General features: G+C 48.2%; 1 protein-coding gene across 1 annotated transcript; it reads right to left on the bottom strand.

Annotated features, from left to right (window-relative positions):
• Window positions 1–9,986: 9,986 nt before the first annotated feature.
• On the bottom strand, window positions 9,987–20,567 carry KIR3DL0 (killer immunoglobulin-like receptor KIR3DL0). Its single transcript, NM_001047119.2, is given in 9 exon segments — window positions 9,987–10,182; window positions 10,290–10,342; window positions 11,089–11,214; window positions 15,055–15,105; window positions 15,959–16,258; window positions 17,559–17,864; window positions 19,410–19,688; window positions 20,345–20,380; window positions 20,528–20,567. Coding segments are annotated over 9 exon segments (1,377 nt in total). The 5' UTR covers window positions 20,562–20,567; the 3' UTR covers window positions 9,987–9,990.
• Window positions 20,568–20,782: the final 215 nt, after the last annotated feature.

Below are 20,782 nucleotides of genomic sequence, written 5' to 3'. Positions count from 1 at the left end.
GCACGGCCACAGCTGCAGCATTCCCCTGCCCTGGCCGCGTTTGTAGACAGCACTCCAGGTGAAGAGTGCCTACAGCCAGGGCGGAAGCCCTGTTGGGTCAGGACCACCGTCGCTCCATCAGAGTTCACCAGCAGCAACACCATGGACGCGCTCTCATTGCTGAAGTCCAGCCGCGATCGTGGGCAGACGCTTCTCAGCTTGTGTGAGCCCTGGGATTCCTGAGGTGGTTGCTTTGGAGCCTTTAGTCCAGCTTCTCCCTTGTTCCTGGGGAATGGTTGACCCCATGCCCTAACTCTGTCATTCTGGAAGTTGGAAGTTTCTACTTCACACAGTTAAAGATAAATTCTCTAAATATATAAACACCATGGCCCAATTCTTCTGGCAAAAACAAACAAGCACGCACACCCACAAACATCTTTCCAGACACGTAAGCAAAATCTGCAATTACACGCTCCTTGCGTGTTTATGCAGTGTAACCTTCATTTCCGGCAGGTCCTTGCTCCTGTGTTTCTCTGGGAGGCTTAAGGCAACATAAATTTATTCTCTCAGCGTTGTGAAGCTAAAAATCAAGGTGATGGCAGGGCCAGGGCCAGCGCTCTCTCTGGAGGCTGTCAGGGAGAACCCTCCCTTGCCCTTTCCAGCTCTGGGTGGCTGTTGACATTCCCTGTGGCTCCTTCAGACGGAGAGATTAACCGATGAACAGATCCACAGGAATACAGGTAAATAGGTAGGCAGGGAGGATAAATCAATGACTGAATTCACAAACTCTGCAGTATTTGACATGTCAGATTCCATGATTTTTCCTGTTTTCCAGCTAAGTTCCATGAGACCTGTAGACAGATTTATTGGTACAATTTAGTTGAGATAAGTTATCTGCCAGGAGGTGATGGATGGAGCTACAATATAATTACATATTTGACTAAGCGGCTCTTTAACTTGTAATTAAACCCTTTCAAAAATTTTTTTTAAAAAATGCATGTTAGACATTAAAATGACCATCTGATTCCTAAGCTGAGTTATAAGGTTGTTGAAAGAGAAGTGGATACAGGAATCCCAGGACATCACAAGGAGAGGCTGCTGGAAAGAAAACAGCTCTGAAAGAATGTATCGTATCTCTTTTAGGTCTTCAGAGTCTACGACGCTTTTGAGAGCATTTGTTGACAATATTTTTGCTGACGATGTTAATAACCTGTTAAAAGGTTATCCTTAGGAGAGATACTGAAGAAGTGGGTCTCCATATTCAAATGACCCAAAGAAACCCCAAGAGGAAGATTATTCATTAAAGTGGTATTTAGCATAATGCCGTTGAACCTGACTATATCTAGAAGACACACACACACACACACGCACACAAACTCAACCCGATGCACAACTAGTAAACAGCAAGCTCAACTTTCATGTGGTTTTACACTTCAATGCAGATACAGAGGTGTTTGTGGAAGGGATCTCTGTGGGTTTCCTGTGAATGCAGAGAAGGAACAGCTGTGTGTGTGTGTAATGAGCACTGTAATTTCTAAAAATATAACTCACTGTAGGCAAGGTATTTGAAGACTCACTGTCATTACAAAATGTTCCCAAATCTGGTGGCTCACACCTGTAGTCCCAGCACTTTGGGAGGCTGAGGCGGACAGATCACGAGATCAGGAGATCAAGACCATCTTGGCTAACACGGTGAAACCACATCTCTACTAAAAATACAGAAAATTAGCCTGGCGTGGTGGCGGGCGCCTGTGGTCCCAGCTACTCGGGAGGCTCAGGCAGGAGAATGGCGTGAACCCGGGAGGCAGAGCTTGCAGTGAGCCGAGATCGTGGCACCGCACTCCAGCCTGGGCGACAGAGCGAGACTCCGTCTCAAAAAAAAAAAAAAAAAAAGTTCCCCAATCTGCCTCTAATGATTAAACATGACTGAAGTCCTAGATTTGCACACACACTTCCCTGAAGCTTAGCATCACTCAGAGTTGCGAAGAGGCACGTCAGGTAACCTGGGCGATTCACAGTGCGTGGTGGGCCTGAGACTAAGCTCAGGTATCTAAGCAGACTTAAATTAGGAACTTCGTCCTTCTTGCACAGGAAATTATGGTTTGGATGCTCAAATATTCTAAGTCAGAGAATGGGAAAGGAAAAAAAATGGGAAAATCGTCATGATTTTTTTTTTTTCATTTTTTAAATAATACTTTAAGTTCTAGGGTTAAGAAAATGTGGCACATATACACTATGGAATACCATGCAGTCGTGATATTTTTAAAAGTTAAAAATATCAACTCATTTTCTTTTTTTTTTTTTTTTTTTTTTTGAGACGGAGTCTCGCTCTGTCACCCAGGCTGGAGTGCGGTGGCCGGATCTCAGCTCACTGCAAGCTCCGCCTCCCGGGTTCACGCCATTCTCCTGCCTCAGCCTCCCGAGTAGCTGGGACTACAGGCGCCCGCCACCTCGCCCGGCTAGTTTTTTGTATTTTTTAGTAGAGACGGGGTTTCACCGTGTTAGCCAGGATGGTCTCGATCTCCTGACCTCGTGATCCGCCCGCCTCGGCCTCCCAAAGTGCTGGGATTACAGGCGTGAGCCACCGCGCCCGGCCAACTCATTTTCTTTTTAAAAAATAATACAAGCTAGTAAACCACAAAAAAGCTCAACATAAAATAAAAGCAACCATCATGACTTGTATTTACTGAGTTGGTGGATAAGCAAGAATTAGGACCTGGCTCTGGGTAGCTGGGAATGGAGGTGCTGAGAAGAGAGGTGCACCTCGCCCACGGTCACCCCTGTCGTGCTCTGAACACCTGACGCTCCAGACTGGACCCAGCAGAAGAGACGCTGACGGAGAACCCCTGGATCACAGGGCAGCATGGTGACCAGAAACAGAACAGGAGACTCATCCGTCCTCAGAAGTGATTCACATGCAGCACGTGCCCTGGCCCACGTCCACAATCCAGAAACAGAACCAGAGACTCATCTGCCAGATGAACGTCCAAGGGGCTGCTCGGGGAAAGGCACTGAGGCTGTTCTGGGAAATATCAGGGGAACCCACCCCCCGTAGTTAACATGGGTTCTTTTCTATTTCCCTAAGCGTCTCAGCGGGTCTAAGAAATCAATGGAAAGAGTAAAAGAGAGAGAAATTTTAAAGTTGGGTGTCTGGGGGGAGACATCGCATGTCGGCAGGTTCTGTGACGCTCCCCGAGCCATAAAACCAGCAAGTTTTTATTAGCAATTTTCAAAAGGGGAGGGAGTGGGCCTCAGAGATCACATCCTTCACAAGGTAATAAAATATCATAAAGCAAATGGAGGCAGGGTGAGATCACAGGACCACAGGACGGAGTGAAATTAAAATTGCTAATGAAGTTTCGGGCACACATTATCATTGATAACGTTTTATCAGGAGACAGGGTTTGAGAGAAGACAACCTGTCTGACCAAAATTTATTAGGTGGGAATTCCCTCCTCCTAGTAAGCCTGGGAGCGCTACAGGAGACTGGGGCTTATTTCATCCCTTCGGCTTCGACCATAAAAGACAGCCACCTCCAAGGGTAGGTCATTCATAGACCTACCTTCAGGGTGCATTCTCTTTCTCAGGGATGTTCCTTGCTGAGAAAAACAATTCAGCAATATTTCTCCTATTTGCCTTTGAAAGAAGAGAAATATGGCTCTGTTCCATCCGGCTCACCGGCAGTCAGAGTCCAAAGTCTTATCTCCCTTGTTCCCTGAACATTGCTGTTATCCTGTTCTTTTTTCAAGGTGCCCAGATTTCATATTTTTCAAACACATATGCTCTACAAACAATTTGTGCAGTTAACGCAATCATCACAGCGTCCTGAGGCGACATAGATCCTCCTTATTTTACAAAGAAGATGACGGGATTAAGATATTAAAGACAGGCATAGGAAATTACAAGGGTATTGACTGGGGAAGTGATAAGTGTCCACGAAATCTTCACAATTTATGTTCAGAGATTGCAGCAAAGACAGGTGTAAGAAATTATAAAAGTATTAATTTGGGGAACTAATAAATGTCCATGAAATCTTCACAATTTATGTTCTTCTGCCGTGACTTCAGTCGGTCCCTCCATTCGGGGTCCCCGACTTCCTGCAACAGGGAAACAAGTGAGATGCATGTGCACTGCGATCTCTATATGTGGCTCTTATGTGATGGGACAGAAGCTGATTGGTGTTGCTGCCTCAAGGTTGTCAGTGCCCTTGACTGGAGGACAAACACCAACCACACCATCCCTGGATGGACAGACAGGTATAAAGACACAGAGTATACAGGGGTTCTGCAGGAAGCATCTGCAGTTCACCTGGTTCAACAACCCCAGTTGCCCCACAGTTGAGACCAGCCTGGTTGGTATCATGCAGGTGACTAAGCCTTAAGAAATGTTGAAACTGGGCCAGGCACGGTGGCTCACGCCTGTAATCCCAGCACTTTGGGAGGCCGAGGTGGGTGGATCATAAGGTCAGGAGTTCAAGACCAGCCTGGCCAACATGGTGAAACCCCAGCTCTACTTAAAAAATACAAAAATTAGTCCAGCATGGTGGCATGCACCTGTAATCCCAGCTACTCAGGAGGCTGATAGAGGAGAATTGCCTGAACCCAGGAGGTAGAGGTTGCAGTGAGCTGAGATTGGGCCACTGCACTCCAGCCTGGCAATAGAGCGAGACTCTGTCTAAAAAAAAAAAAAAAAAAAAAAAAAAAGTTAAAATTGAAGCTGGAAGTCATCATTCTCAGCAAACTAACACAGGGACAGAAAACCAAACACCACATGTTCTCACTCATAAGTGGGAGGTGAACAATGAGAACACGTGGACACAGGGAGGGGAACATCACAGACCCGGGCCTGTCAGGGGGTGAAGGGAAAGGGGAGAGAGAGCATTAGGACAAATAGCTAATGCATGCAGGGCTTAAAACCTACATGACAGGTTGAAGTGTGCAGCAAACCACCATGGTACGTGTATACCTATGCAACAAACCTGTACGTTCTGCACATGTAGCCCAGAACTTAATGTAAAATAAATAAATAAGAGTACGACATGGGAGTTTTGAGAGAACTATTAATTTTTTGGTTATCTCAAATTTAAACCTGTCAAATGTTTGTCAAGAATTTGAAGTATTCAAAAACTAAAAGTAAAGACAGTAAACATAAAATCAAAAGGAAGTATAAAGGAACACGGAAAAATGGACAAACCGGGAGAGTAAGTGCAAACAGGCTGGGCACGGTGGCTCACGCCTGTAATCCCAGCACTTTGGGAGGCCGAGGCGGGCAAATCACGAGGTCAGGAGTTCAAGACCAGCCTGGCCAACAGTGTGAAACCCCCTATCTAGTAAAAATACAAAAATTAGCCGGGCATGGTGATACACACCTGTAATCCCAGACACTCAGGAGGCTGAGGCGGGAGAATCACTTGAACCCAGGAGGCGGAGGTTGCAGTGAACTAAGATAGCGCCATTGCACTCCAGCCTGGGCAACAAGAGCGAAACTCCATCCCCCCACCCCACAAAAAATGTTCGAACAATTCTCGTCCCAAATAATTATGAAATTTATAATTTCTCAGGGCACGTAAAGTTTCTTGATAGAAAGGAAAATGAAGAGCAAAACCCTCTTATGCATAGAAAGTTGGTTGATTCATTTTTCCACCAGATAAATGTTGAAGCCACACTAACTATGAAGTGTAGGAACATAGAATACTTGAATTATCTAATCAGGTCCCATTTATCATTGGTTGTAAATCACTTTTAAAAATGCTCACTTTTGACCAGGGCTTGGTGGCTCATGCCTGTAATCCCAGCACTTTGTGAGGCCGAGGTGGGTTGATCACCTGAGGTCAGGAGTTCGAGACCAGCCTGGCCAACATGGTGAAATCTCGTCTCTACTAAAAATACAAAGAGTAGCCAGGTGTGGTGATGGGTGCCTGTAATCTCAGTTACTTGGGAAGCTGAGGCAGGAGAATCACTTGAACCCGGGAGGTGGAGGTAACAGTGAGCTGAGATCATGTCCCTGTACTCCAGCCTGGGCCACCAAGAGAGACTCCGAAAAAATATATATATGTTTATACCACTCGCTTTCTGTTATTTTTGAGAGGATGGTTTACATCGTGGAAGCAAAATTAAATTCATTTCTGGCTCGCATAGTTTCCCTTTAGCATCAGTTGACTCTGCGGCATAACCGTCCCATGTGCAGAGGCTCAGAGGGAAGACAGTTTTTGGTCTTTTACTTTTACCCAGCATATCAAAATGAGATTGCTGCAGGACCAACCTAGCTGTAGAATATGCAATAGTAAGTGTAGGGCCATCATGCAAATAGCCAGGCTGGGAGTGTGCCTGCCATTCACCCTCACATCCACTAACCAGCATTTGTCTCTTAGCCCACATATCCCAGACAGTGGAGGAAGCATGATCCTCCCTTTGGCCCAGGGAGACAGAGAAACTATTTCTGGGTAACATTAGAGGATCTCTGATGTTTGCTCCATGCTCTGCTCCCTGGAAGGGTTGAGTGTCCTCATCCCTCACCAGACCTGAGTTGCTGATACCTCCTATGGGCAGGATCCTTGGAGGATTGCTTGAGTCCCAGAGGTTAATCAGACTCAGTTCTGCCTCAAAAAGCTCACAGTCCCATCCTGGCCAACAAGGTGAAACCCCATCTCTACTAAAAATGCAAAAATTAGCCAGGCGTGGTGGCACGCACCTGTAGTCCCAGCTACTCGGGAGGCTGAGGCAAGAGAATCTCTTGAACCTGGGAGGCGGAGGTTGCAGTGAGCTGAGGTCACGCCACTGCACTCCAGCCTGGAGACAGAGTGAGACTCCATCAAAAAAACAAAAACAGAAACAAAAAACAAAACAAACAAACAAAAAAAACCCTTTGTCTTCACCTCTTTGTCGGAGTTTTGAGAGAACTACTAAATTTTTGGTTATCTCAAATTTAAACCTGTCAAATGCTTGTCAAGAATTTGAAGTATTCAAAAACTAAAAGTAAATACAGTAAACATAAAATCGAAAGCAAGTATAAAGGAACATGGAAAATGGACAAACCGGGAGAGTAAGTGCAGGCAGGCCGGGTGCGGTGTTTGGCTTGTTCCCTGCGTTTTGTAAGGTAAAGACATCTCACTACTGAGGTTAAATCCAAACGCTTTACTGTTGCTTAGAACCCCTCACATGGTAGGTAGCACAACAGGCTGACTCTAGCCAATAAGAACTTTACTGTACATTTTAAAATAAAAAAGCGTAATTGGGGCCAGGCACGGTGGCTCACACCTGTACTCCTAACACTTTGGGAGGCCGAGGCGGGCGGATCACCTGAACTCAGGAGTTTGAGACCAGGACAACATGGTGAAACTCCAACAAAACAACAACAACAACAAAAACCTCACAGTCCACACATGAAAGACCAGTGAGGATCAGGCAATAAAAACCCAGCCTATTGGTCACAGACACCGTGAGTCAATCAACCTCCTCACTTCGCCTGTGCGATAAAGACGTGTGTATGAAGGTGGATGTCTGCACTGAGATGCTCAAGAAATGGAGAAAATTACCAGGTGAAGAAACAGCACATGACAATTCCACGAGCTAACGACAGCTCGTTGCAGGCAGCAGTTTGCAAATTGCTCCGGGTAGGTGCCAATTCAAGTAGAAAGAAACAGAATAAAGGCTCCGAGGTCATCAGAAAGCAGCTTCCAGAGCGTGTTCTGTGCAGAGAATAGATGTGTGCTTTCTCTCCATGTGAAATCAGGGGACAAGAAAAGGTGCACATAGGAGGTTGGCGTGAGCATCCGTGTGAACAGACCACCAGCAGGCTCTGTGTGAGCAACAGGGCTGTTTAGTTCACCTGGATGCGGGCGGGCTGAGTCCGAAAAGAGAGTCAGCAAAGGAGGGTGGGATTATCATTAGTTCTTATAGGTTTGAGATGGGCGTACGAAGTACCTTCTCAAGGACCGGGAGAATATTACAAAGTACCTTCCTAAGAGTGGGGCAGGATATATCCTATCAGTTAGAGTGGGGCAGGAACAAATCACAATGGTAGAACGTCATCAGTTAAGGCTATTTTCACTTATTTTGTGGCTCTTCAGTTGCTTCAGGCCATCTGGATGTACACGTGCAGGTCACAGGGGATATGATGGCTTAGCTTGGGCTCAGAGGCCCGACAGAGGTGACCTTCTCAGAGTTTGGGAGAAAATCTCTGTGGCAGAAATTTGCATGAGGATAAGAGGTGATAAGACCCTCCACGAGAGAATCCTGCTCGTTCCCCGCGTTCTGTGAGATAAAGACATCTCACCACTGTTAAATATTATCGTTTTGTTACATTAGGTCCCTTCCAGGAGCCTGCACTGCGTGAGAAAACAGCCTCTGCATCTTCAAATTTGCGCCTTTAATCTAGAACAGCTATAATCTAGAACAGCTATAATCTAGAACAGCTATAATCTAGAACAGCTATAATCTAGAACAGCTATAATCTAGAACAGCTAGAACTTCCTCTGACAAGGAAAACATGTGTATTCATGCTGTTCTCTCCGACAGCCAGCAGCCACACGTGGCTCTGAGAACTCAAATGGTGGCCATGTGGCTGAGGAACTGAATTTTAAACTTCATGGAATTTGATCTATTCTAAGTTAAAAAGCCATATTTGGCTAATATACGTATGTAGCAAACCTGCACGTTCTGCACATGTATCCCAGAACTCAAAGTAAAATAAATAAATAAGTGTACAACATGGGAGTTTTGAGAGAACTGTTAATTTTTTGGTTATCTCAAATTTAAACACGTCAAATGCTTGTCAAGAATCTGAAGTACTCAAAAACTTCAAGTATTGTCAAATTTAAACACGTCCAATGCTTGTCAAGAATTTGAAGTATTCAAAAACTTCACCATATTAGGTGACTCAGATACCGAATACACTTCATCTCTGCAACATGTTATTGAGTAATCGCAAAGATATAGAATCAACCCAAATGCCCATCAATGATAGATAGGATAAAGAAAAGGTGAGGCCGGGCGCGGTGGCTCACGCCTGTAATCCCAGCGCTTTGGGAGGCCGAGGCGGGCGGATCACAAGGTCAGGAGATCGAGACCACGGTGAAACCCCGTCTCTACTAAAAATACAAAAAATTAGCCGGGCGCGGTTGTGGGCGCCTGTAGTCCCAGCTACTCGGGAGGCTGAGGCAGGAGAATGGCGTGAACCCGGGAGGCGGAGCTTGCAGTGAGCCGAGATCTCGCCACTGCACTCCAGCCTGGGCGACAGAGCGAGACTCCGTCTCAAAAAAAAAAAAAAAAAAAAAAAAGAAAAGGTGGTACATATACACCATAGAATACTACGTAGTCATTAAAAGGAATGAGATCATATCATTTGCAGAGGCATGGATGAAGCTGGAAGACATTATCCGCAGCAAACTAATGCAGGAACAGAAAACCAGACACCGCGTGTTTTCGCTTATAAGTGGGAGCTGAACAATGAGAACACATGGACACAGGGAGGGGAACACACTCACTGGGGCCTGTCAGAGGAGGGCAGGGGGTACGGAGAGCATTAGGGAAAAGAGAATGCCTGCTGGGCTTAATAGCTAGGTGAGGGATTGATAGATGCAGCAAACCACCATGGCACACGTTTACCTATGAAACAAACCTGCACCTCCTGCACACGGACCCCAGAACCTTTTTAAAAATTTTAAAAAAAGAAAAACAAAAACCTTATTGAGGAATTTAGAGATTAAACTGGCTGAGCGTATACGTCGGTTTTCCAGAAGCAGGTCTGTAGAATTTCAGAATAAGTCAGATGATATTAATGAGATATCCAGGATGAGTGTGTGGGTGTAGTCAAAACACCTTAAATGGCTGGAAGTTCAAAATAGGATCGTAGAATGGCTAGTTGTCTGCTCAGCTGTGCTGGAATTTAAGATAATCCCGCAAGCATTCAGACACTGCTGTTGCCAGCTTGGAGGTGTCAAGATGGTACCAGAGGGAGGATGAATGTCCGTGGAGAACAATCCTCCTGGGAATAGATCCAGGTCCTTGCGTATTAATGACCTCTGTGGCAAAGACCGGAGGCAGCTCTGGCCTCAGCCTGGGCTTGGTGGACGGTGACGTAGATACTGGGATCCTCCGAGAGGTACTTGGGACACGGGGAGGCAGGAGTGAGTCCTGTCTGGGAGAGGGCCTGGTGGTTTAACTGGGCATACATCACCTCCTGCGTCTCTTCCGCTGCAGGGCCCTGAGAGGATGAAGGTGAAAAGAGGAGCACATTTAGTAACTGAAGGCAGGGCACTGGGAATGTGAGGGGATGAAGCTGTGACGATGGTTTGGACTGGAATAACTCACCCCTTCATCCATCCGGTGGCCTTCCATGGGCTCTGTGTTTGCCATGGTGGTGTCTGTGGGGTGAAAAAGGAAGTCTTGGCCGGGCGCGGTGGCTCAAGCCTGTAATCCCAGCACTTTGGGAGGCCGAGGCGGGTGGATCACGAGGTCAGGAGATCGAGACTATCCTGGCTAACATGGTGAAACCCCGTCTCTACTAAAAATACAAAAAACTAGCCGGGCGTGGTGGCCGGCGCCTGTAGTCTCAGCTACTTGGGAGGCTGAGGCGGGAGAATGGCGTGAACCCGGGAGGCGGAGCTTGCAGTGAGCCGAGATCACGCCACTGCACTCCAGCCTGGGAGACACAGCGAGACTCCGTCTCAAAAAAAAAAAAAAAAAAGAAAAAAAGAAAAAGGAAGTCTTCCAGACCTTCACATCAGAGGTGGCAATACCAAGGCCAAAACAAGATGAGGGCGTGCCTGAGGCTGCAGCGTGATGCAGCCTCCCCCACTAAATTCAGAGAACTACCCATCAGCAACCCCGGGGCAATCTTGACTGCCCCAGGACCACTCCCATCGATGGCCCCCATCCTTCTGCCTCTCTCATGGACCATCTCCTGCAGGTCAGTGGCCTCCCTAGAGGTGAGGTGGAGGTAGGGGAGGGGTTGCGGTGATTGGTCAGTGAAGGGAAGCAGAAGGGTTTCTCCCTCAAGAACCTCAATGGAAACACAGATCAACCCACAGGAGGTGAAGAGCCCTCTCTGTGCTCCGGTCCTATCCCCACGAGGCTCACATGATATGGTCCTCCCCTCCCTGAGACTTACAATATTTTATGTAACACCTGAAACCGATAAAAGCAGAGAGGCACACGCCAATGGAGATGATGGCTACTGAGAGTCCAATGAGGATATTCAGGTTGTTGCTGGACTGTCCTTGAGGAAGATGTATGTCTGTTAAGAAGCAAATGATAAACCCTCTCATTGACTGTTTTGTGCCAATACATACTGAACGCACGACATGCTTTATCTGAAGCTCTTCCAAGATCCCTACACCCAAACAGTTACTTTCTCCATTTTCCATCACTTACAAAAAATTCCAAGAGAAGTGAAGACACGTGTCCAAATCAAAGGGCCGGTAAGAGAGATGTGGAGGCCGGGCATGGTGGTTCACACCTGTAATCCCAGCACTTTGGGAGGGCCGAGAAGGGTGGATCACCTGAGGTCAGGAGTTCGACACCAGCCTGACCAACATGGCAAAACCCCGTCTCTACTAAAAATACAAAAATTAGCCAGGCATGGTGGTGCGCGCCTGTGATCCCAGCTACTCAGAAGGCTGAGGCAGGAGAATCGCTTGAACCCAGGAGGCGGAGGTTGCAGTGAGCCAAGATTGCACCACTGCACTCCAGGCTGGGTGACAGAGCAAGACTCCATCTAAAAAAAAAAAAAAAAAAAAAAAAAGAGAGACCTGGAGGTCTGAACCCAGGACTACCAGGCTCCAGTGTTCCTCCCCTCCAACTTCCTCATGAGACAAGACAATTTGCTTTTGCATGACAAAGGAAACCCTCTGCATGTACCATAGCTGAACCCTGTTTCCCCCATCCCTCCTCAGCCCAGGACAAATGCACTTTCTGAGAATGGAGATAGAGGTGGCCAGAGGATGACTCTCATGCCGGTTTCTGAGAATTGAACTTGCTCCAAAGAATGTTGGTGCTTTTCTGAGTAATGAGTAAGAGCCGGCAGGTGGAGGATTCAGGAGAGAAAAAGGGGAATGGGCACAGGGTATGTCACATAGGAGCACATCCTCCGTACCAGGACCCAGGCTGAGGGGTGGGAGAACTTCCACATGTGTGGACATGTCTCATCCTCATTCTCTCCTCCATGATATAGTCCTTGAAAGAGAAAGGACTGTAGCCAGCCACACTCTTGGGCTCAATTGATGGCTCTGTTATTTCTAGACATTCAACTTGGGAAGCTTTTCTTTCTTCTCTTTCCTACTTTTTTTTTTTTTTTCCATAAAGAGAGAGGCATCATTGGCCCAATATTCTATCCAAGAACTTGGATGCTTTGGCCAGGTGCTATGGCTCATGCCTGTAATCCCAGCATGTTGGGAGGCCGCGGCGGGTGGATCACCTGAAGTCAGGAGTTTGAGACCAGCCTGGTCAACATGGCGAAACCCTGTCTCTACTAAAAATACAAAAATTAGCTGGGCATGGTGGCAGGTGCCTGTAGTCCCAGCTACTCAGGAGACTGAGGCAGGAGAATCACTTGAACCCAGGAGGCAGAGACTGCGGTGAGCTGAGATCACACCATTGCACTCCAGCCTGGGCAACAAAGCAAGATTCCGTCTCAAAAAAAAAAAAAAAAAAAAAAAGAGCTGGGCACAGAGGCTCACACCTGTAATCCCAGCACTTTGGGAAGCCAAGGTGGGTGGATCACGAGGTCAAGAGATCAAAACCATCCTGGTCAACATGGTGAAACCCTGTCTCTACTAAAAATACAAAAATTAGCTGGACGTGGTTGTAGGTGCCTGTAATCCCAGCTACTCAGGAGCCTGAGGAAAGAGAATCACTTGAACCCAGGAGGCAGAGGTTGCAGTGAGCTGAGATGGCACCAGTGCACTCCAGCCTGCAGACAGAGTGAGACTCCGGAAAAAAAAAAACAAAAAAAACCTTTGTCTTCGCCTCTTTGTTGGAATAAAATCCAAAGTCTTTACTGTTGCTTAGAAACCCTCACATGGTAGCACACAACAGGCTGACTCTAGTCAATAAGAATTTTACTGTGCATTTTAAAATAAAAAGCGTAATTGGAGCCAGGCATGGTGGCTCACACCTGTATTCCTAACACTTTGGGAAGCCAAGGCGGGCAGATCACCTGAGCTTAGGAGTTTGAGACCAGCCTGGACAACATGTTGAAATCCTGTCTCTACTAAAATACAAAAACTTAGCCAGGCATGGTGGTGCACGCCTGTTAATCCCAACTACTGAGGAGGCTGAGGCAGGAGAATCGCTTGAACCCAGGAGGCAGAGGTTGCAGTGAGCCGAGATCGCGCCACCGCACTCCAGCCTGGGTGACAGAGCAAGATTCTGTCTTTAAAAAAAAAAAAAAAAAAAAAAAAAGGCATAATTAAATTGTTTGTAACTTAAAGGAGAAATGCTTGAGGGAATGGATGCCTTATCCTCTATGATATGTGTATTTCACATTTCATGCCTGTATCAAAACATCTCATGCACCTGATAAATATACGCAGCTACTATGTACCCACAAACATTAAACATTTTAAAAACGAGAAACCTTCACATAAGTTGGCACCTGTCCACCTCTTTCAGCTCCACCCCCCGTCCCCCAGCGTGTCAGCCTCACTGGTGCTGTGAACACACACAAGCCGTTGCCATGTTGATTTTTTTTTTTTTTTTAGATGGAGTCTCGTTCTGTCACCCAGGCTGGAGTGCAGTGGCATGATCTTGGCTCACTGCAAGCTCCGCCTTCCGGGTTCAAGCGATTCTCCTGCCTCAGCCTCCGGAGTCGCTGGGACTACAGGCAGACGCCACCACGCCCAGCTAATTTTTGTATTTTCAGTAGAGACGGGGTTTTACCATGTTGACCAGGATGGTCTCAATCTCTTGACCTTGTGATCTGCCCGCCTCAGCCTCCCAAAGTGCTGGGATTACAGGTGTGAGCCACCACGCCCAGCCCTGCCATGTTGAGTTTATGGCACCACTGTCCTACCTGCTGGGAATGTCCTTCCATCAATCCTTCCAACACTGGCTGTCCTTGTCATCAGGATCACACCTTAAATGTCACTTCCTTGAGTGACAAAGAGTCTTCCCTTCCACCACTCTAAAGGATCCACTTAAGCTTTCTGTCACACGACTCTATCTTAACAAATACAAAATTAATGAATCTGAATAAATCAGTTCACACGTCTATTCATTATAATTTTTCTCCTCCCTGCCACACATCACTGGAGTATGATAACCTGAACACAGGATCTGTTGAATATTCAGATCGTAGGACATTAGAAGATGGACAATAAGGCTGGGTGCAGTGGCTCATGCCTGTAATCCTAGCACCTTGGGAGGCCGAGGCAGACGGATCACTTGAGGTCAGGAGTTCGAGACCAGCCTGGGCAACATGGCAAAACCCTGACTCTACCAAAAATACAGAAAGTAGCCGGGTGTGGTGGCAGGCACCTGTAATCCCAGCTACTCGGGAGGTTGAGGCAGGAGAATTGCTTGAACCCGGGAGGCAGAGGTTGCAGTGAGCTGAGACTGAGCCACCGCATTCCAGCCTGGGCGACAAAGCGAGACTCCATCTCAAACAACAACAACAACAACAAAAAGATAGACAATAAATATTTAATATGGTCTTTTAAATCCTTCCCGTCTTCCAGCATTTTCATGTTCACAGACCTCCCTGGCGGAATGAGAAGCATTGCTTTTCAGCAGGCGTCAGGCCGCTCTGACCTCTTCCTCCCCTGTGGACGAGGCCTCAGCCCCAAAGCATCTGAAGCTGAAAGGCCTTACAGATCCCCGCACTGACCACAGTGTCAGATGTGGATGGGGAATCTGGGGACCTGGGAGGGGCTGCCTAGCCCGGGGTCATGGAGCTGAGGCTGAAAAGCCTTACAGATCCCCGCACTGACCACAGTTTCAGATGTGGATGGGGAATCTGGGGACCTGGGAGGGGCTGCCTAGCCCAGGGTCCTGGAGCTGGGAGGTGGCACAGCTTTCATTCACACAGGTGCCTTCTGTCTCTGCAGGGACTCAGACACTAGCAGAGTCATTTGCTTACCAGATTCAGGGGTGGATTCCACGAATGACAGAGGAGTACTCTTAGTGTTTTCTAGGAAAAAAAAAAAAAAAAGGCAGAGAAGGGGTGAGCAAGAGTCATTGATTGCCCCATTAAAGTAGGATCATTTTCTTTTTCTTTTTCTTTTCTTTTTGAGACAGACTCTCGCTGTGTCGCCCAGGCTGGAGTGCAGTGGTGCCATCTTGTCTCACTGCACCCTCCGCCTCCCGGGTTCAAGCCATTCTCCTGCCTCGGCCTCTCGAGCAGTAGAACCATTTTCTTTGGAGGGTTGGTCCCTACACACCCCCTACTCTGTCATCCACCTAAAGACTAATGGGGGTCCTGGGGTCTCTTCCTTGGAATCTCTGGGGGGCAATTCCTTCCCTGAGATGGGAAGGTGATAAGGAGATGCTTGGTGGTGTCAACAGACATTGTCTCCCATCAGGATGATAAATATCCACGTTCCCCGGCAGGGAAATCTCCCTGAGGTGAGAGGTCAGGAGGGGCTTTGGAGAAATGGAAAAGGGTGAGAGGCTGAGGCAACCTCTCATCTCCATGAACCACATCTGGCGTCGCCTCCCCCTGTGTTTGTCCCGACCTCTTTCTTCACACAGGAGGTGGTGGAGGGTGTGGAGCTTCCCAGTCTTCCACCCTACACCCTGACAGCCCCGTCATGCTCAGTTTCTTTTTTCCTGCGTTTTTTTCTGTATTTTTCTGTTTTTTTTTTTCCTGTATTTTTTATCCGTTTTTTTTTTTCCTGTATTTTTTCCTTCTTTTTTCCTGTATTTTTCACTGTCTCATTTTATCCAATATACCTAATACCCCCATGTCCCCAGCAGGACGCCCCTCAGGTGTGGTTCTGTGATCTAGTGGGCACCAGAGCGTGCAGCCGGCATGGACTCCTCACCTGTGATGCAAAGGTGCAGGGGGTCACTGGGGGCTGACCACTCATAGGGAGAGTCATTGAAAGAACCATAGCATCTATAGGTCCCGCCGGGGACTGGCGTTGCGGGGCCCACAGAAAAGTGGGCCTGGGATGCTCCACTGTGCCTCTGCCCTCCACTGAGCCACTGTCCATGAGCAACCCCGTCTCTGAACAAGTGGTACCGGTCAAATGAGATTTCAGAGCTGCAGAAGAAGTTCAGCTTCTGTCCCAACCTCATCATGGGGTCCACCTGGGTGGAGAGAGAAGGCTTTTTGTATTTTCCTAGGAGAAAAAGAGGTGGATTTTAGAACACACTCCTGAGTGCGTGAACAAAGTAATCTCTCTCCCTCTTTTTTTTTTTTTTTTTTTTCCTGAGACAGAGTTTCACTCTTGTATCCCAGGCTGGAGTGCAGTGGCGTGATCTCAGCTCACTGCAACCTCAGCATCCTGGGTTCAAGTGATTCTCCTGCCTCAGCCTCCTGAGCGGCTGGGATTATAGGCGTGCACCACCACACCCAGTTAATTTTTGTATTTTTAGTAGAGACGGGGTTTCACCATGTTGGTCAGGCTGGTCTCGAACTCCTGACCTTGTGATCCACCCACCTCAGCCTCCCAAAGTGCTGGGATTATAGGCGTGAGCCACCACGCCCAGCCTCGTTGTTCTTATCTTGGCAGCAGATTCCGAATGTCAGCTGTTGCCTCTGTCAATCTCATGTTCCTCTGTAGGGTCCTGAGTCAGCCTGTCTGTGTCTTTTTACTTCCCCTACATTTCATTGGTTCTCCATTGATTCTCCACTCTCCCTATGTGTGGTCAGCCCCCAGTGACCCCCTGCACCTTTTGCATCACAGGTGAGGAGTCCATGCCAGCTGCACGCTCTGGTGCCCACTAGATGACAGAGCCACACCTGAGGGGCGTCCCGCTGGGGACACAGGGGTATTAGGTATTCTGGATAAAATGAAACAGTGAAAAATACACACAGGAAAAAAGAAGCTGAGCATGATGGGGCTGTCAGGGTGTAGGGTGGTAGACGGGACAGCTCCACACCCTCCGCCACCTCCTGTATGAAGAAAGAGGTCAGGACAAACCCAGGGGGAGGTGAGGCCAGATGTAGTCGCTGTGACTGTGTCCCTGTGGCTTGCCGCCCCTAGAAGCCATATGAGATGTAGGTTTCTCCTGGAAAATGGAAATTACTCTGTGCTTTGAGAACTTTCAGAAAACACAGTGCTGGTCTTGGGTTCCCCGACACGGGGCTATGGGGTTATGAGTCTCACTATTTTTCAATTGTGTGTTGAAAAATATAAGAATCTCAGGAGGATCAGAAGGAACCTCACAGGCTCCTGCAGGGAGCGACTGGCTGTACTCCCAAGCCCAAGGAGTTAGACGTGACGACTTGTTGGGGAGCGTGGAAGTGACCCCTCCTCCCTCTTTAGGCGGTAAAACATATTAAACCCCTTTGCTGAGCCCTTCCTCACAGTCCCTCTGTTCCTTTTTTTCTCTTCCTCTACTGAGGTTTGATTAACAACCGCATTACATGAAGCTCCCAGGGCCCCAACGGACCACGGACGGTCCAGCCACACTCACCTGTGATCACAATATCCAGGGGGTCACTGGGAGCCGACCACTCATAGGGGGAGTGATTGAAAGAACCACAGCATCTGTAGGTTCCTGCATGGGCAGGCGTTATAGGACCCATGGAAAAGACAGCCTGGACGTAGTGGCTCCCAGCCTCCATCCCCTCGTCAAGCTGCTGAGAGTGCTGCGTGTGCTCCTCTTTGTATAAGACAAATTCATCGAAGGCCAGTGGTGAGCGACAGCGCAGGCTCACCCTGGCTCCTGTGTGCACCAGGGAGCTTGGGTGCGCTGAGATGGAGGGTTTGGTGAACAAGCCTGAGAGCAAAGATGGAGGAGTTCACATGAGTCTCCTTTCTCACCCCTCGCCTGAGACCTCAGGGTGAAGCTCTCCCTCTTCACCCCCAAAGCCCGTTGGCATCCTTCCTGTTGGTGTGCTTGCATTGTGCGTGCATGTTCTCTCTGCGCAGATCCCCATTGTCCGGCTTGAAGCCATAGGAGATGTGTGGTTCTCCTGGAAAATGGGAATTACTCTGTGCTTTGAGAACCTTCAGAAAACACAGTGCTGGACTTAGGTTTCCTGGCATGGGACTGTGAGGTTGTGAGGCTATTTTTCAATTCTGCATATTGAAAAATACAAGAATCTCTGGAGGATCAGAAGGAACCTCACAGGCTCACACTGAAGGAAACAACTGGTTTTGCCCCAAAATCCAAGAGGTTATACATGACTACTTATTGGGGAGGGTGGCAGTGACTCCTTTTCCCTATTTGGGCAGAAGGACATGGTAAACTCCTTTGCTGGGCAGCCCTTCACCATTCCAGTCTCCATTCAGATCCTCCAGGAGCCTGGATCTCCCTACCTCACACCGACTTGCTTTCCCTGCTTTCTTGGTGGAAAGACCCAATCTCTGCTCTGTTGCTTCTGAGCTCCTCGAATGTGGGACCGCCAAATTAAAATACACGCATTGTCAATGTTGTAAAGTGGTTATACAGTAAAACTGAAACGTTTGCTCTGTTATTTTCAAAGTTGCAAATTAATGACTTGCAAATGGAGAACTATTTTCAAGTTCTTCAATTTTTCTCCCATGCTTCAAGAAGTTAACAACAACAAAAAAATGATGTTGCATTATTAACACAGAACAGACCGTGCCAATCCTCATTCTTGATGTCTTCTCTGAAATCCTTCCTTGACTCATGGTTCAAGACACAGATCTCTATCTTTCTCTTCCGGAAAACTCTACTCTCTCTCTCTTTGTGTATATTTACATACATATGTAAAATCTGAACAACTCCACACCCTCCCTTCCCTGCTTTACAGGATGAGCAGGGGCGACTCCACGGGATGAGTCTCTAACTCCCCGTGAGACACTGCACATCCATGAGAGAGAAGGGATGAGTGTCAGGAGACCGGGAAGGAGGACGAGAGGAATGGGTGCGTTTCCCAATCCACGTCCCACTGAGTCACTGGACTCATCTCCCAAGGGAAGTGTCACTTCCCCAAGCCTCTGGCTCCTTCAAGGCAAGGTAATGACTTCCCTGAGGGAAACACTGGTGCTGGGGTCAGGCAACATGGCTCCTCCCTGGACCCATCCTGCTGGAGTTGATACCAGCACCCTGCGTCTGCTACTCCCTAGGCAGATTCTCCCGCTGCTCGGCCTCGGCTTCCTCCCTCCTCCTCCTCCACCTGGGTACCTGATTCCTCACAGGAAATGCCCTCTCTTTAAATTCTCAGGACGGCTTCTGTGTCCACAGTTAGTGCATGACCAGCAATCCCACAATAACTCTCTGGCTTCACTGGGTGTGGACTCTGGGAAGGGCCATCTGGACACCAGGTGGATGTGGGGTGGGCTGGACTTCTCCTACCTGTGATGATGATCTTCAGGGATTTGCTCCCAGCTGACTGTTTTGAGGTGTGCTTGTAAATTCCAGCACATCTGTAGGTCCCTGTGTGTCCCGGGGTCACAGGGTTGATGGTGACGTGGTTGGAAAGGCCAGTGTACGACTTACGGATTTGGCTCCCTGTTGTTTGGAATATTGTGAACATGACAAACTGAAGACGGGAATGACAGGAGAGAGTCACACGTCCTCCTAGGGGAACCCGAGGGCTCGGCCAGGCTGACAGGGAGAATTCGTCCTGAGCACCTGGAAGAGGAGGAGGCACAACCTAGAGAGGGAAACGTGGAGCCCCCTGTCTCCCACTGTCCTTGCGGGCTTTTCCTTCTTCACTTTGTTCTGGTTTGCCGCGTAACATGGGGTCCCCTGATGCCCTGGGATACCTGGTAGTGAGCCAGGGACACAGCCCACCCCAGAGTGGACATGGAAGGTTTCCCCAGAACAACATTCTCCTAAGCATGATGATACAGTATTGAGCCAAGTTGCTCCTAGTTCTTGTCTACAACAAGAAATCTGTGCATGGAGGAGAAGGAGGAAATTTACCAGATTCAAGCAATACGAAAAACATATCAACTCATTTAACAATTGCCAACACAAGTGCCCGGCATGGGTCCCCCGCCTCCCGACAGAGAGTACTCCTACCCACCCCTAGACACGCCGGATTCTGAGCATCACAGGCTCCTTCAGAAGACTGGATGAGCCCGAGGGGCTGCCCTTGGAGGGTTTCTAGAACAAAATGGAAATTGGGGTCTCCAGAGGACCCCCTTCCTGTGATCCCAGTGCTCAATGCAAAGCCCCCACCCCCCGTGTCATCTGCATCATCCTGACTTCGTGTCCTCCCTCCCTGCCTGGAGAATCATTTGTGTTTGGCCAACACAGCATCCTAGGACTGAGATAGGACTCACCCACATGTGTGCAGATCTTCTGGTTCAGACAGAATCCTGGGCAAAAAAAAAAAAAAAGAGAGAGAGAGATCAGAGGGTGGATGAGCCTGCTTCCCACCCGCAGCCCCAGGTTGTGGAGAGGCCAGGTCTTCAAGAGAGCATTTTCCATCCCAACCCTGTCCGCTTTTCCCTTCCAGGACTTACCCAGACACAGGAGGGTGATGAGTTTGGGGGCCATGGTACCGCTTCTCTTGGGCAGGACACAGGGGTTGAGCTAAATTGGAAAATGAACAGGATGTGGTAACCATGGTTCCGGTTTCAGTATGCAGAGTTTAGAGGGTGACCACCACACAGGAAGATGACCAGCTCTCACCCTAAACATAGCGGGTGACACAGGAAACTTGCAGATGGTATTTTTGGTTCAAGAGCCCCTAACAAAGGCCTGCCATGAACCTCAGC

The sequence above is a fragment of the Macaca mulatta genome, chromosome 19 (assembly GCF_049350105.2).
Source record: "Macaca mulatta isolate MMU2019108-1 chromosome 19, T2T-MMU8v2.0, whole genome shotgun sequence".
Classification (NCBI taxonomy): domain Eukaryota; kingdom Metazoa; phylum Chordata; class Mammalia; order Primates; family Cercopithecidae; genus Macaca; species Macaca mulatta.
This window is presented reverse-complemented; position numbering and strand designations above follow the sequence as displayed.